We start from the raw sequence: 17736 nt of genomic DNA on the forward strand, positions 1-17736 counted from the left end.
AAGCTGAATTGCCCTGCGGGAATAAGTAAAGCTGTCTGTATGTAGGGCCTATCTATAATAAATATTGTTTTTGTGTTCATCAATTGTCCTTCCATAGGTCTATGCTGTGTGGTGACACATTTTCCCAATATTGACAATAAAGTTCCACTAATAAAATGTGCCTCTGCGACTTAGTTATATTTAACGTCATCTCCTGCTCTACTAGAGTACATGATACACAATATGTATTGTAAGCTTAAAAACAATAGTGAGCCAGCTTACCAAAAAGAGATTGCTTTGCCAAAATGAAGTATTTGATGTCTAACAATTTTCTCCAGCTTATTGAGGATAAGACTGAGGTTAAATAAATAAATGCCTTGAAAATGATGCTGTAGCCTCACACAAAAGTGTTGATATAGTGATACTATAGTCTACTTAAAACAACAACACAAAAAATAAGAATATGTCAATAAATATTGCATGGTGAAAGATGGTGAAAGAAGTGACACCCCATATTATCTTTTCATCTCCTTAATCATTTCCATCAATCAAAACAACATTAAACCATACCAATGGTGATTGACAGATCCATCCAATGAGTTTTGTTTTTTACAGTTAACACCACGTATATGCTGAGGCCATGCTTAGTTTTATTAAATGCCAAAAAAACAAAAACAAAATGAAACTACATGTTCAGCAATATGTTGAATGACAGCACAGCATCTGACAAACAAAACAAACTCATCATAGTGAATAGGTATGAGCTCACATGAACACACTGTACAATATCATTACAGTTTAAATTAACCATTTACCTTGGCCTTAAACAGCCATTGTGGACATAGCTTCAGTTGACAAATCCTTCTAATTACCAACAGAGAAACACTCCGTTATATTAGATTACATTTTCAAAGACATGTACATGCTCTCTTTTGGTCATAAATACCCCCCCCATTAAAAAACAAAGCACAATTTTAGCAGATTTCTCGTAATGGACACCGTACCTGCAAATTGATTTGACATTCGGTGGCAAAAGGAACGTGATACTGACACCAATGAAACTCTGTGGCGAGTCTCTACCCGTATGCAGCAACAAGAATCTGCCCTATTCTGCCTTGCATTATTTTGTGATATTCATTGTCCTAATAATACAAATAAATAAAAGAAATCTAACAACATTACAATTTTTTCTGGTCTATCTAGGACGCATTGCATCTATAGGCTGTTTGGTTTAACACGTTTTGTGTTATTAAGAATGTAATGTAAAGATGCATAGATGTGTGGAAAATGAAAACCATGGTAACAGTGTGGCAATTTTAATGAATCAGCTATACTTGCAGTGATGTACAGTATAAGCAATTGGTTTAACAGAGCAATCTAAAGTTTATTCAGCAAGTAAGCCTGGTGTCAATCTGAAGTCATTATGTACTATTATGAATTGAATTGTAAATCCTGATATTGATACAGAAAAAAAACTTGTTAGGTGTCATAATCTTGACAATTGAGTTACTGATACGAGTGGGTGAGAGTGTGATCGTACATGGTATTGATAATTTGCAAACATCCTATGTGGTGCAGTATGCAGCATTTGACAATAAAAATAAAATACTGAGCTGTTTAATTTGTTCATAAATCTGCTATGAACCAGCAGCAGAGTGATTTCCAACACTGGTTCTCAACCTTTTTGGCTGAAACAATGCCTCGTTGTAAACCCCCGAGTGAAAACAAACCAGATGGTTAATTTAGGGATGATTTTTACTTTCACTATCTGTCAACTTTACATCTTGGAGTACCTATCTTGAGGTTGAAAGTACTTCCGTATATTACGAGTTAAAAGGAATTTAACACAACCTTTGCAAAACTGACAGCATATTTGTATATCAGAAATATATTTTTGTCACATGATAGTTCAAATCGTCTGCAGGTGTCATGACCCACAGCATGAGAACTAGTGATCCATGTTTACAGCCTGCATTCTTTGAAATAACTTTCTAAAAACCGGGTTCTGAAAAAGTTAAAACCGCTTGGCTTGGTTGAGCTGAACACACATACGCTGTGTGGCTAACACTAGCTGTGTGCAATTCGGTTTTTGGCCCCTTGTAGTTTTGCGTACCTTAATATACAAACTGTTTTACCCACAGGGATGAAGAGTTCTTCTAAGTACAAAAAAATCCCATCTGTATACGTTGTTATCCAATAACCTCATTGCACTCACACGCTAAAACAAAATGCGCATAAGGCCACACATCAAAAGGATAATGCAAACAAAGATCAATATGTACATGAATTAAAAACATTCAGTGCTTCAGTAAACTGCCCTGGCATTCATACTGTCTGTTTTTTGATGTTTGGCACAAAGGAAACAAAAACCAACATCCACACATGCCTTCATAATTTGACTCAAACATGACATTCTCCAAAAACACAGAAGTGATAAGCATTTACATCATTTTTCAGCAGTGGAATACATTCCAGTTGTTCATAATCTTTGAGTTGTATCATGTCCAGTCCAGAGTAAGTAGGAAAAACAAGGACAGGAATGCAATGGAAAAAAACAACAACAAACAAACGTAATCCTAAAACTATTATGCATTCATCTAACTGGCATTGCAGGTGCTTGAATCTTCATGGAAATGTACAGTGAAGTGCAAATTGAAATGGGTATGTTCCATTTGAGGGGGGAAGGGTGATGTTGGGTGTATTAAGTTCCATTAGGACTGGGCAGGCACTACTTTTTTAGGGGTGGCTGGCTTCTTGGTTTGCCAGAGATGGCTGTGGATCGTCACCGCATCCACGCTGGCCGACATGGTCTTGGCTGGTATCTGACTGAACTGCTTCTTGTCTGAGTTGTACTTGTAGAGGCCGTCGATCATCTTGCGCGTGATGCTCTTGGGGCCGATGCCTGTCAGCTTGTTGATCTCCTCCGTCTCGGGGCAGTAAGTGTAGAGAGAGCGAAACTGGCAGCCGCCATCTCGGAACAAAACCAAAAAGTTGTTGGCCTCTGATTTCTCCATTTCCTGTCAAGGTCAGGGGAGAAAAGCTCATTAGATACAGTATGAAAGTCAAGATTCTGGTAATATTTTACTCTTCTCACTCTTCTCTTCTCTTCGCTCTTTAAAATGTCTTTTCTACCTTTTCTCTCTACGATTAGAGTACTATCTGTTATTCTTTGACTAGCCCTTTTTGTATCAAAGCAAAACTGTTTTTTACATACATTTCCTTTGGTGGAACATAAGTAAATATTGTAAATCACTGTGAAAGAAGGGTTTTCAAATGAAACCCTCAAACTGTAAATTCTCAAATAGTTTACTCTATTTACCTTATTATCAGAGAGCCAGGCCTTTGAATTTGCCTGTTCCATGACTAATGCAAACGCAAAAGCTCAATTTTGTTGTGATACATTCAGTATAATGTAGGCTGCTTTTCCTTATCAAAAATTGTATTAGTGCAATAACAAAGCAATATCAAACTCACCACTCTGTTGTCATTCACAAAATAATTCCATTCATTCTACTTTGGTGTTTTTTGCAATCAATGTTCAGCTACGCAATATTACATTTCCTACGGAACATAATTTCTTGCAACCTTTCCTTCGTTGTTTTTTATTTATTTATTGTGAACCAGCTTTACAGGCTTGACTGTTAAAGGTGCAGTACTTGGCATGCATCATCAATACAGCCACCAGGACACTTCAACCCCTGAAATTGTATGGGACGATATATTAAAAGCTCTGTGCCCTCACCTCCAGGATCTTGTTCTTTTGCCCCTCATTAACCTTGCCTGCTAAGCAGCAGTGGGCCAGAGCATTCTGGATGATGTGCTTGTTAGATTTGGCACTGGGCTCCTTGTATAGCTTTGGTCCTGAATGAGAACACAGGAGAGAACATTAGGACTGTACTGTTGTCATGACAACTACACAGTTATGTCAAAGGAAAGATTCTCCTTCCTATTTTTACTCTTTTTTTGTTAAATCATGCATGAAGATTGCTACTGGTAGCATATTCATGTGTTATTGGGTGAACTGAGAAAGAAATTGTAGCTATGAATGTAGCATTAAGATTAAAAAAACAACCTCACAGCTAATATGATTTACATTGTACATCTTCTGAGGTAGGAAACCCTACCAAGACGGCAGTGAGAAAAGAGGAATACTTCACTTTGGACGAAAACAAATTACAATATTACTAAAAAAAACAGAACAAAAAAACGCGATCATTCAGTACCAATATTAGCTACACTGCATACCAAAATAACACAATATTCAAAAAATGTCTAACTATTTTTATGATGTCATTCCATAACATGTTCCTATTTAAAATTATGTTTTTTCCCCCAAACTATTAAGGGTCAACTTAAACTGTAGTTAGCCAGTTTTAACATTTGCATTGACAACCGCTGCTATTGAAGATTTGGCCTAAGTTGTCCTACCAGTGTACTCTGTGTTAGATGTAACTGAGGAGGTTGTGGATCCATTCTCCCAGTCCTTCTCTCCATTCCTGCTGCAGCGACTCGGGGACAGGAAGCCATCTGCAGAATCTGGTCTAGAACACACACACGTATACACGCAGAGTATTAGATTACCTTTCTGCATGGGTGCTGCTTCCGAACACTCAGCATTTTTGTTCTTTAGGCAGGGCAAAAATAAACCCATCCAGCCATCGCAGAACAGCAGTACCCTCCCACCCTGTCTACACCAGGTCTACACTGATGTACCCCTTACTGCGAAGGGAAACTGTGTGTCCGATTCCAGTGCACAGTTTGAACTTGGTTTGGGTGTTTGTTGCACATCGTCACAGAAAATAGTAAAGTAGCAAAGCTTGCAAGCACAGGCAGTGAGTGCGGTGATGTGAGGTGGTCTGGCGCATACACGGTCAATAAAAAAGGACAATCAATTAGAGTGCAGCTCATTTAGTCATTTTCTTGGCTGCAAACTGCATTATGTGTCCCATCTATACATGAACAACTGATTTCCAAATATACAGACTGAATACAGTTTATTACACCGACATCATTATTTATTTACAATACACAGTATTCTGCATCTGTAATTATGAGAAATCAATGAGCACAGCAAATAAGTAAGAGCAACTTCAGCCAACTGAAGCTCAAATGTTTTTTTACCCATTTTAACAAGTCATCTAAGCTTTTTTTTTCATTCTCAAAAAAAGCCTAATCTTCCAAAACAATATAAAGGTCTAATTTGGATTAACTACATTTTGTTTGTTTAAGAACAACTGTCAATGTTTCAGGAACAACTGATTTCTTGAATCCCACTAGCAGATTTTAAGACACAACATGGGGTTAAATGACTTGGTAAGATGGATGTTTTGTGCAGGGTGTGTTCTACAGAAAAGGTTGAAGACGCAGTGACTCTAAACAAAACAAAACCATTTACTTTGATGTTTTATCAGGTGGGGAAAAAGGCCAAGCAGAAAGGTAAGTGGAAAAAGCCAAGTGATTTTTTGGGGGAGAAAAGGCATAGTTGGACCAGTGCTTTGCAGTTTAACATAAGGGGAAATGTTGCTCAATCAATCCTCGAAAAACCCAGCGTGGAACAGGGTTACAGTGCAGGATTGGGCTCAGGGCAGTCTGAAGTGCCTTAAAGTCAAACTGCCAAGCAGAAACTAACCTTCTTCTTCTCAGTTTAGGAGAGCTCAGAAAGCAGAAGAGAGCACCAGAGGCTAAACTAGCACTTCTGACGTGTGTGAAATAGCAGAAAAAAGAAAGTATTAAAAGAAGGAAGGTAGAAGAATACAGAAGAGATGTTAGACCTGAGAACTGGAGTTAGTCTGGAGAGCTTGGCTTCAAAAAGACAAAAAGGTCAGAGAGTATCACCATTACTGCACACATAGGAGAGTTGAAGAAATATGCTTAAAATTCAGTCCAAAGTCAAAGTTTCTCAGCTATTTTCAAGTATCAAATACATTGTTTTGGCATTGCTTTTACATATGACATGTCCAATTCAATTCATGTCTGGCTACTCCTCGACCAGTAATGCCACAGATTGTTTTTATCAAATAAACATGCCAAATTTCTGCCCTGGATAATTGTGTGCGCTTTTACTCTAGGGGAGCATTAAGTCAATGCATAATATATATAGTGGCTTTGCTACTGTAATTCCTAAAACCAGGTTAAAATTGTAAATTATTCTCAATAATAGCAGGGTACCAAGTCTGTGTTTTTTTATGTTTTAGGTGTTCCAATTTTTATCATTACACCTTGCACTTTTTTTTTACTAAATATATCCCACTGCTATATTGCCAAATGTATAAGTTATGTATCCAAAAGTTTGAAATCTTGTTAAAAATCCCCTGAAAACATTAAACTTACACCAATAGCAATAAACCTTTAAAAACATCTCACCTTGGCGATCTCTTCTCAGAGTGAACACTGTCGCTGTCTCCCAGGTTGAGGGAAGCAAGGGACAAGCTGGAGACTGAAAAGACACGTTGGCGTGAACCTGGATGTAAGATGAGATGTGATACAGCACGACACGGTTACACCGACACCACGAATAACAACACCAGGCTGTCCACTGTGTTTTGTACCAACACTGTCACAGAGCAATGCAACTCTCACTTCCAGTAATACACAAAGTCCACATGGACACCACTATAACATATGCATAGATATAAGTATAAGTATAATATATAATGTATGATTTAATTGACATTAAAACACATACAACACACACACACAAGTTTTGCAGTGCTCCTTCAGTTTATCATCATGTTCAAGCTCAAATTTCAAGTTCTACTGTATTCATTTGTAGATTGTAAATGTCACAATTTAACCCAGTTGAAAGCTTAAGTTGACCAAATTAGAAACATATCTGAAATGTGATAGAATGTGATTAAGACATTCTCAGGTGGCACAAAGCAAAGTGGCAGCTGGACACAGATTCAACAGATGGGATGACCATGACCTCTCTGAGAGGGGACCGTCTCCATGGTTACCTGTGGCAGCTCTGACAGGGGTTTTGGGAGAGTCCATGCTGTCGCGATGGATGGACTTGGTACGCCCCCGCCTCTGCTTGGCCCCACTGACTGGTCGGGGTTTAATGAGAGTATCCATGTCCTCCATCAGTTTAAGCTGCTTTCTCCTGAGATGTTCCTGCTTGATGAACTCCTTCCTGGCCTTGTCTTCCTCCTTCCTGACGCGCTCCTCCTCTGCTTTTAGTCTAAAGACACAGAGCAGAGGAATGTGAGGAAGTGAGTGCAGAGAAGAGAACGCAGTAAGTGTTTTCTGTTCAGCATAGGTGAATATACGCTACAAAAAAAGTAAATGAACAAGTATTAAGTTATAACATCAGACGATTTTTTGTTTGAAAAATAGAAGAAAACATCTGGTACTTCCCCTTTTATTTTCAAATTAACTTGACACTAATTTCCAGCAGTGGAGTAAACCTCATTTGTATGTTTAAAGATTCAAAAATGGAAAAAGGAAAATAGAGTCTAAAAAACATGGGACACATGGATCTGCATAAATCATCAATATTTCTGATGGTGGATATTATATGTAACAGTCTGTGTGAAAACATTTTTTTTCCAGACTAGAGAAAAGAGCACACTACACTGTGTTCTGAAAATGTCTATGGAGTTATTTTCCAGATGTGTCAACAACATACCGAGCTTCCTCTTTCTTCTGCTCTAACTCAGCCTCCTGCTGCATCTTCCTCTGCTGGCTCTCCTTCTCCCTCCTCATCCTTTTCTCTAACAGAGCAGCCCTCTTCTGAGCCATGTTATCCTCGGCATTTCCATCCGCCTGAGTCACATAGGAAACAGAGTCAGTCACTTCACACTGTTTTAAGTAAAGAGTGTCCTTAAGCTTAGTAAAAAAATCCAGTAACATTTAGTGGATATCATACATTACCGTTTTGTAGCTGCTGATGATTAGGCAAAGCTGATATTCTACAGCTGTGACGGATTATTATGTGATATTCCCAACTTTGTATTCATCTAATTTGATATAATGAAAATATCATTTTAAATAGTTATTGTGAAAGGTCAACTCTCCTTTGTGAAATTAAATTCGACTAAATACGTTGGCAGAGGCAAGAGAGTAGAGGCTTTTCTTTTAGGAGCAGAAAAGGTACAGTGCTCTTTATTATATCCAGACACCTAAACGTTTATGTAATTGTTATTATTCAGTTTTTAACCATTTTCTTTGTATTACTGCTCCCAACATAGTCACGCCAGGCAGCCAATTTCAGTACAAATTGGTTTTATTTTTATGTGTCCATCCCTTGCTCATCCCTCAGCCTCCACCCTCACATCCACCATCTATTCAACCCATCCGCAACCCCACATTTCCACAGCTGGGCCTAAATTATTCACAACAGCCCCAGTTTTATGACCTACATCTAAACCCAGACTGCAGCTAGCGAGCTGTCTTAGCACCCATAAATGGGAAGATGACATGTTTCCTGAACCATTTATCATTGCATCATGTTACAAACAACTGTGTTTCCAGATAAAAAACAAACATGGATGCCTCAGGTTAAAATGTAATTGCCCTTTTTATTTTCAGAAGTGCACCACTGAGTTTTAAGGCTTCCAGTGGCGCTGCAAGGTTGCGATCAAGACTCTGCACACTGTGGTTTTTAAAATGTGTATTGCTGGTTCTTTGTTCTTACTTGTTGACTCCTCCTTTTGTTTCCAGTTTATTTGGTTGTGCAAATCCAATTTTCATTTTTATTATCAAAAGACAAACAAAACAAAATCTAGACATTGGTGACAGTTCTTGGAATCAAAAGCCTACCTTAAAGAAAAAACCACGAGATATTTTCTGTTCCTGACACAGGTCTTCCACATCACCCTGCTGCATCTCCAAGTCATCATCAAGAGATAGATCATCCAGTGGCTTCACGACTGACAGAGGAACCTCAATCAAGCTGCTCTTGACTTGGCCTGAGGCTTCTGGCTGGGGAGGAATCTCTGTAGGTGTCACTGTGAAGGTCTCTACCACAGGGTGGGCCAGGACCTCAGGAAATGTTGACTCTATAGTAGGTTTCAAATCTGCAACTGACTTCTGAACTGAATCCGCTTCTGTTTGTTCTCTCTTGTTCTGCAGGTTGGGGGAGCTTTGGGGGGAGTTGGCTACACCTACACAGGCAAGCTCCCTCTCTGGGGAATATAGTGACTCTGTCTCCTTGTTTTTATCTCCATCTGAAGCTACTGTGTCTGGATTGAAGGTTGCTGGTTTCTCCCCCATGTAAACGAAGGAACTTGCCAAAGGCTGGCAGGGAGAAAATCGCCGTAGCCGGGGGATGCTGTCGACAGATTGTGGAGCAGTGAGGACTCGATTGTAAGGGGCCAGCTTTAGCTCGTTGGGTCTAGCGGCGCGAGGAGTGCGTGAGTGGAAGGAGGCAGATTTGCGTTTGATGCTGGTTGGAGAGCGGTGGGTGGAACGAGGGGAGTCGGCAGGAGAAGAGGGTCCTGAGGATCGAGTAGAAGCTCCGATTCGACTCTGTTTTTGGGGTGATGGGCTTGTATGGGGTGGAGGGATTACCCACGCCTGCTGATGTTGTTTCTCCCTCATGGACATGATCACTTCCTGCTGCTGAGCCAGTCGCTGCATCTCAGTCTGAAGGAAGGCTAATGAATGGTTCAGTTTCTCAATCGAGCGTGTATACTCTGTGAGATCTACCTCGGTGAGCTGGGCATGGCTTTGACCACCTTCCTCGCCTGCACCAGGCGACTTTGTCCAACAGGAAGCGGTGCTGCTTTGCTCTGCCCCATCAGGTGTGTCTGCCTTGCTTCTCCCAAATTTGAAGGTGGGACTTGTGCTTGCTGCCTTGCCTTCTCCCTCAGTTTTCCCTCCTTCCTCTCCACTGGCAGCCCCATCTCCTTTTCTTTTAACGACATTGAGAAACGCTGAGTGACCCATCTTTTGCCGATGCCTTGTGAAAGCAGCCTCCACTTTCTTCTTCTGCGCTTCGATGGCTTTACGTTTCTCCTCCAGTCTCATCCTCAGCTGTACCATCTCTGTTGCCATGACCTGAGCAGGGTCATTTGCTGGAAGTTGTACAGGTGTGGGCGATGCTCGAGCTGTTAGGGGGGTTGTGGTTTGTTGATGGATGGGGCTGTGCTCAGGGGTCGGGGCCCAGGAAACAGATAACGGAAGGCAAAACTCTGAGCCCTCAGGAGTGGTCTTGAGGGAGCTGCTGCTGCACCTCCCTGAGTCTGGCAATGATGGAGTATTCTTCTTCTTCTTCTGTTCAGCAAAGCTGGTCAACTTCAACCCTGAGGGCGATTTGCTGTGACTGCTCGGGCAGGGGCTTGGCGTGTCCATGTCTAGGTCCATGTTCACAGAGCAGTCTTTCAGAGAAGAATCCTCATCTAGCATGTCTTCTGTTTGAATATGGATGCCAGTGTCTACCTCGGTGGTGTCTGTGTTGCTCTGAGGCCCTTGGGAGTCTAACTCTGACACTGGCTCCAAGACACCAACACCAGCCTCGTGGTCCTGAATGTGCAGGAAGAAACTGCTATTGATCCCCTCTGCTGGGGGTCGACTTGGGCTGTGGATAATCTGAAGGGCTTCCTCTATGGAGGGAGTTTTTGCCATGACACTTCCATGTCCGTTGGGGTACACTGGCCTGCTAAGCTCCATACCAGCTAGGCTGTCTGGGCAGCCCTCCTCCTCAATGCCGACACTCTGGCCATTTACTGGCTGGAAGGACAGGTTGCGCTTCATTCCGCGGGGCAGGTGGTGGACCTTGAAGCCAGAACCATCATCAGTGCTCACAGACCTGACCATGCCACGCGTGGAAGAAAGACCGCCGGAAGCAGAGTCCTCTTTGTCAAAAGGGATGTCAAAAGACACTCCATAGGGCCCAGACCTTAACAAAAAACAAGAGAGAATTGTGATTAAATCTTCCGATACCTTGTTTGTATTCATGTTTCTTATGAAAAATGCTCCCTAGAGGGAAGGGTTAAATGCAGAAAATGAATTTCGCTACATGTACGAGACAATAAAGTACCATTAAATTCTTTTCTAAATTTACGTCTGGTTTGGAAACATCACAATATGCTTTTCTTAATCCCCATGGGATATTTTAATGTCTTTGGGTTTGTATATTTGAAATGGGCAGCTCATAAACAGGACAGTAATATTACTAACCTTTTTTCTTTGGGCCAGGTGCCGAGGTTGCCATCGACAAAGGACATTGAGGTTGACCTCTTGATCTCTCCTAGATGACACAGGTAAACAAAGTAAGATTCACAACCAAACTTGTTTTACCTACAAGTAATCCTATGTTGATATTCATACTAACGCTTTGATTTTTGGTAAAAAACAAAAAAGTAAGTAAATCGAAAAAAGTCACCAACCTGAGCTTCGAGGCTGGGGTCGGAGGGGCAAACTAGAGAAAGAGAAAATTAGTATGGAGTACACATTGTACTATATATTTTAATGGCCCTTTTAGCTTTAATTTGTTCAGATATAAATTTTGCAAAAAAAAAAACAACAAATTTCAATCTTATTTGGCCTAATCAGTCTGATATATTCACACCTGCCAGCTGGCCACCAACTGGCGTAAACTACTAGCCAACACGCAGCCCTACTCAAATGGAAGTGAAATGCCTTGCTGATGCATTTTTGGAAGTATACCTGGGTCTTTCAGGACTTGGGGGTCTCTCCATGAAGCTCCTCTTGGTAGCCTTGGAGATGGGTATCGCTGGTAAATTCTTCAACAAGACTGAGGGCTCTGAGGTGACACAAAAAAGACAATTGATCAAACTGTGCTTTCACAATGAAAAGCACAATAATACTACTCCCCCCCAATTACTTTGCTTTATATATGTTTCAGATAAAATGCACCATACCAGGTGCAGGTACCTCTACAACTACTATTACTCCTAGCACTCACTACTTTTTTCCACACATGATAATACAGTTGTTTGTGCTACTATTATCCTAAGGTCAGAATTTACTTGCCTGTGCCTTCGTTGTCCAGCATTCTTGGTTTCACAAAAGACGGCCTGTCCACCTCAAACCAAGCAAACAACTCTGCCATGAACACCAGGTAGTTATTCTGGGAAAATATTCAAATAAGATGAAAATCATGAGATTGGGTTACATATAATCACTCAGCAAACACAGTGAACACATGCTTTATCCACAATTCACAACCACACAAATGGATTGTAGCCTACCCATTTATCCAGCAGGTGTCTCTCTTAACCCTTATCTCAGAGAACTTGAGCATAGTATTATTTGTATCTTCCAGTCTGCCCATAAATAATTCACCAATCTTGCTCCATTTTACAAAATATAGTCTAATGGGTCAGATGCTTCATAGATCAAACAAAAGAGGAGGAATGTACGATGGGATCTAGATTTATCATCATTTTCAGCAAAGTATTTTCAAAAAAATTGTGTCATTTAAGGAAAATAAACAATTTGGTTTTGTGACTTAATAAAAGTCGGACTTTTCACACTGCAACCGTTTTGTTAGCTAAGTAAATGTAACCAACAGCATGGCTTTTCACATGCTAGATAAGATGATCTTGTCATGTCAACAGTACCTGTATTAGAGTAGAGAGGAGTGATTAACGCATTAACCTAATTTATAGAATAGAGGTCAGCTATTTTCTTTTGCTGTTGATCCACCAGCCAACCTGAATTTGGATTGGGTTAGAATTGCTGGAGGGATCTTTCCCACTGATGTGTTTAGTGGTGTCCATGTCGGAATCAAGTCAACATGCAGTGGGAGGTCAAACTTCTTGAAGACACATCACTGCAAAAAAATGAATCCATCTTACCAAGTCATTTACCTCTGAATAACTCATATTATTTCCATACCCACTGTTAGTCTTTTCTTCTTAATCAAGGAAAGCTATTTAGCCTATGAAAGACTATTACACTAGATGTGTACTGTGTTACAGAGGTTAAATATGCAGCCTTTAGCAAAACCAGCACATGGTTCAACCTGACTTGTATGTCGGCCCCATGGTCAACACCGTAGAATGATCCATTCAGTCTCATTTTAATGAGTCAAGGGGTGTGCCATCATGGTTGAAATAAAAAAAAAAAAAATCCATCAAAAACATGTTTTTTTGCATTGTAAACTAAATCCAGCTTGATAAGATGTTTTCCACTTTTACATTTTTCAAGAATAAATGTGTAATCAATTACCATGCCAAACTTGTGCCTTTTTTTGTTGTTGCAGTGAACATGCGGTCACTGGCTTACAAATGCACAAGTGCACACAATATGCAAAACGAGTGCAGGGAAGCGGGCACGACCTTGAGGAAACATGCCCCCTCCCCAGTCCATGGTCTCCAGACAAAGACATTGCTGCATGGCTCAGCTTTACCTGATTTACATTATCAGCAACATTTCATCCCACCAAGCACACACCAGCAAACACACACACACACACACACACAACATATGCCCTTCATGTGTAGCCCAAAAGTACACCAGGAGGGGCAGAGGCAATTAACAGCAGTAGCAATGGTTTCCCTTGGGTGTTACTGCAGCATTTTAGCAGTTTTTTGACTTCTTTTTTGTTTTCTCACACGCTAGAAAGCAGAGATGCAAACAAGTGAAAAGGTGTGTCGCCATGACAAAATCTAGGTGTGAGAAGCTGTTGTGCATATAATTACCAAGTTAGTAAAGTAAAGCAGACACATTAGATTAGCATCTGTACGTACAAATTGAACAGTTGCTTGCTATAGAGGTTTTCAATGATTCAATTAAAGATTTTTGTCTTTTCCATCATCTTTTTCTAGCTATGTTTTAAGTTACATTTGGCCTTCTTATAACTAATTTGGGTTAAATAACTCTTAAGCATAAAATTACTTACAAAAAGTTAGTCAAATGCCAAAGTGAAGGTTACCTTCAGGAGAATTCAGCGTGTGAAGCACTTCTCAATGGGGTACGACAAACAGAAGAAGAAAAGAAATAGAGACAAAGATCTCCTATTGTCTGCACAGCTGAGATTGGTGGAAAAAGCCCAACCAGACTTCTCTCTTCCCATCTGCCCGACTGACTACTACCAACACACCAGGTGCGAGGGTTATCGCTTAATACCACCAGTCAGCAGTCACACACACACTCAAACAGATCCCCAAACAACCAACCGCCGCACCACCAGCACGCATATCTCCCTGTTGACTGCCATTACTTCCTCTGCCAAGTCTGCAGTGATGCCAAATCTGTCTTGTTTGGAGATTTGAGTGTCAGAGTGTGTCATTCTCAGGATGAAAACAGAAACCTGGTTGGTGATTGCTAGAAGAGAGCTCAGGGTTGAGGGAGGTGGGGGTGGAGGGAGCTACTCCACTGTACAGGGATGGGCGCAAAAATCCCTGCCTGCATGTACTACACACACACACACATGAACGGTGTAACATTTGAATGCATTGCCAATGTACAGTATAGGCAGGGTCTGCATACATAAAAATGCACATAAGCAACCTACAAATGACATTATCACGCACACAGAAAGTAAGCTGAGACACACACTGAGTGTTTGCAGGGCATTAATGTCAACAACCATTGGGCCAGAAGGATAAAGGATCTAGGTCCTGCAGCCAGACTCAATTTGGAGAAACCCACTGATTTACTGCCAACATCATCAGGCTGCCCTCAGAGAAACCTTATTAAAAGGTAGAAAACAAAACCAATTCGAAAGAATGAACTTCCATGCAAAAATTTCTAAAAGTGGCCACAAACAGACATGAGATAGTAAAGCTGCGTTAAAGAGGCAGCTTATTATTCACAGTAAGTATGTTCATATCCTTCCTCAGGGCAACATCAGAACGGCCGCTGCTCCAAACCTCCTGGTAAAGAAGGAACAAACGCTGGCAAAAGCCCCAAGCTCGTGAATTTCATTTCTCCTTCTTGGATCCACAGATAGTAATTTAGATGTGCTTTGAATTAATGACATAAGAGCCAGTAAAGGGGAGTTGATTGGCGTGATTTACTATCCTTGTGTCCATTATGAAAGAATGGCCCGAAGTAATGTGTGTATTATACTATGGCTTTGTGGGTGTTGTGTACTAAAGGCTAGTCTATAATCTGCTATGGAGCCCATTCAAATATAATGTGGACTGATCCTGTCCTCATCAGGGAAGCATATACAATATTGATGGTGTCCCTCTTTCTCCCTTTCCCCCCTTCAGTCTTTTCCACCTCCTTTTCTCACCGTTTCAGACACTCTACTGGTGTTAATCAGGGTTATAGCTCCTCCTCGTCTCTTCTCACACCTCTCTTGCTTCCCCTCCCCTTTACTGTCTCGGCTCACTCTCTATAATAAGGTCTCCATTAGTATGACGGGCCACGGCGTACTGAGGGTGTGACTGCCTGGAAACTGGGTCAAGGTTACTGAATCTAACTGGTTCTGAATGCAGTTCTGCTGCTCTCTGGCAATAGCTGTTTCCTGTTGGGATTAGATTTTTGTATCCCCCATGAACTCAGTGCCAGCAAATACTGCTCCTGACACAACAGTACTAAGTCAAATTCTTCTACTTTTTCCTCAACGGTATAATTTAGCTGCAGGGTAAAGCACAAAATAAGATTTGCAACAGCAAACAACAAATATCTATATCCTTTACAAAAGTCTTTTATCAATGCGTAGAAAGTCCATGTGATCAGTTTAACTCAGCAGATCAATGTTTTTAATTTATTGTGTGGAAACTGCTTTCAAACAGGATGGAAACATAGCTACAACTGCACTAGTCTAGTGTTGTTTGCCCTTACAGTGACCTTTGTTCAGTCTGTGCTGAGAACATCTCTCTGTCAGAGGACATGCTGAGACAGAGTCAAAGCTATCCCGACACATGAGCCTTTTTAGTGCTTATGCAGCTCTTAGGCAAAATACACACTGAGATGCGAGAAACACAAACACACAGCACAGATGGAAAGTTAGACCAAACCACCAAAGAAGTTTTGCCTTTTGTGTCTAGGGACTAGGGAGAGACGCTGTTTTGGGACATTGTGGGACATGGGTATATGATCTAAAGGTTTTACAAAGATTTTTTTAGAGCCAAAACAGATAAAAAAGATATTTTAAATATATATAGCATTATTCATGCAAACCCATACAATGCATAAATGTAGCACGTTTCTCAAACTTAAGACCTCCTTTCACAAAAATACCACAACACTATAATTTTGGTTGATCTCAGGAGACCGATATATGTTATGTAGGACAGGGAGGGAGTGAGTTTACTGTAAGTACAGCAGCCCAAGCTGTTTCTATGACGGGTGCATTGCAGCAGTATCGCACACAGCATATCACATTTATATACCAAGAAATTACAATCAATCATCTCCCATCAGTAGCAGATGACCTTGATAACGCACACAAACAGTGGTGACACTGGTATAAGGTGTCGAACTGAACAGAGGACTGGAAGATATGCAAAGCGAGCTGTGAGTTAGAGTAAGTAAGTAAGTAAACTTTAATTATACAACACATTTTACAGACAAGAAGGGTCACAAAGTGATTTACAGTAAAAACAAATAAAACAGCAACAAATAAAATACTAAGCCATATTGCAAGTGAAAAGCTTGTCTAAAAAGATGTGTCTTGAGGTGTTTTTTAAAGGTTTCCACAGAATTCAACGCTCTCAAGGCTAAAGGGAGTGAGTTCCAGAGCCTTGGTGCCACCACAGAAAAAGGTCGATCACCTCTGGTTTTAAAACGTGTTCTGGGGACAGTTAGAAGGTCTTGGTCTGAAGACCTCAGAGAACGACCAGGAGTGTGGGCGTATAATACATCCTGGATGTAAGCGGGAGCTTGACCAAGCAAGGCTCTATAAGTGGTGATTCAAATTTTTAAATGCACTCTAAAACCTACTGGAAGCCAATGAAGAGCCTTAAGCACCGGAGTAATGTGTGCTCTCCTGCTGGTCTTAGACAAAAGTCTTGCTGCTGCATTCTGTACGACTTGCTATTTGTCCATTGATGATTTTTTAGAGCGTGAAGGGGAGCGAGTCAGTGAGAGACAGAGAGAGAAAGTACAAAAGAAGGAAATTTTGAAAATCACAGAAACACACACAAAAAATACAGGGCAAGAAAGTTTTAGAGAATGACAAAGTAAGAAAAGAAAAAGGAAATTAAAGAAGGAAATAAAGAAGAAAAAACAAGGAAAGAGCACGTGAGGAAAAAAAACCCATGCAGACATGTTGGTATGGCAGTGCAGCTCTCCAGGCTTGTGGTTGGTTAAAACAGAGATAGTTTGGATTGAATGGTTTTTCCACAGCATGACTCACAACACTGGCTCACAGAGCCACCCATTTCTCCTGTTTCATTTAGCCTTTCTCACTGGATACCACACCATATGGTTTGCTCATTAGTTTCAGCAAAAGAAAACAAAAAAACATTTGTATATGTCAGTAATTTTGCAAATTTGCCATTGAAGACTTGACATTACTAAAGGGTTGTTTTTTTAAATAACCACCACGGGCTTGGATATTATGTTAACAGCCATTTTATATAAGACCCCATTTACCATATGGCGTTTTTTCTACTAACTACAATTCGCATTTCTTCTTCCTGCTAGCACACACACATATACATACGCACACACACACACACAAACACACAAATACGCTGCAGGCATATTTTAAGGTTTAAACAAGTCAGTAGGTCAGCAGTATACATTTTGGCTGATATTTTTTTAAGACTATAACAACGATTACACACTACCTGTAAAAGCCATTTCAGAGTGGAGAATTGGTTTACCGAAGCTTTGGACACCATCCACACAGGATCAGTACCAGAACACAAGCATCGATGACATGTATTA

The 17736-nt window shown here is 40.6% G+C and overlaps 1 protein-coding gene across 7 annotated transcripts in view; it reads right to left on the reverse strand.

The window, feature by feature from the left end:
• Positions 1-611: 611 nt before the first annotated feature.
• The window catches only part of camsap2a (calmodulin regulated spectrin-associated protein family, member 2a), a 44701-nt gene continuing 27576 nt past the window's right edge, over positions 612-17736 (reverse strand). For 2 of the 7 annotated variants that reach the window (XM_034881035.1, XM_034881033.1), the window contains 12 exons: positions 11917-12013; positions 11590-11686; positions 11310-11341; positions 11101-11170; positions 8740-10819; positions 7607-7743; positions 6936-7159; positions 6343-6439; positions 5609-5674; positions 4408-4520; positions 3722-3840; positions 612-2996 (listed from right to left, as the gene is read on the reverse strand). In XM_034881035.1, coding sequence (XP_034736926.1) covers positions 2691-2996; positions 3722-3840; positions 4408-4520; positions 5609-5674; positions 6343-6439; positions 6936-7159; positions 7607-7743; positions 8740-10819; positions 11101-11170; positions 11310-11341; positions 11590-11686; positions 11917-12013 — 3438 coding nt within the window. In that variant the 3' untranslated portion in view covers positions 612-2690. The remainder of the gene's footprint in view (positions 2997-3721; positions 3841-4407; positions 4521-5608; positions 5675-6342; positions 6440-6935; positions 7160-7606; positions 7744-8739; positions 10820-11100; positions 11171-11309; positions 11342-11589; positions 11687-11916; positions 12014-17736) is intronic. The other 5 variants (XM_034881039.1, XM_034881037.1, XM_034881034.1 and 2 more) reach the window with 4 other exon arrangements.

Source organism: Etheostoma cragini, chromosome 9 (genome assembly GCF_013103735.1).
Source record: "Etheostoma cragini isolate CJK2018 chromosome 9, CSU_Ecrag_1.0, whole genome shotgun sequence".
Taxonomy (NCBI): Eukaryota; Metazoa; Chordata; class Actinopteri; order Perciformes; family Percidae; genus Etheostoma; species Etheostoma cragini.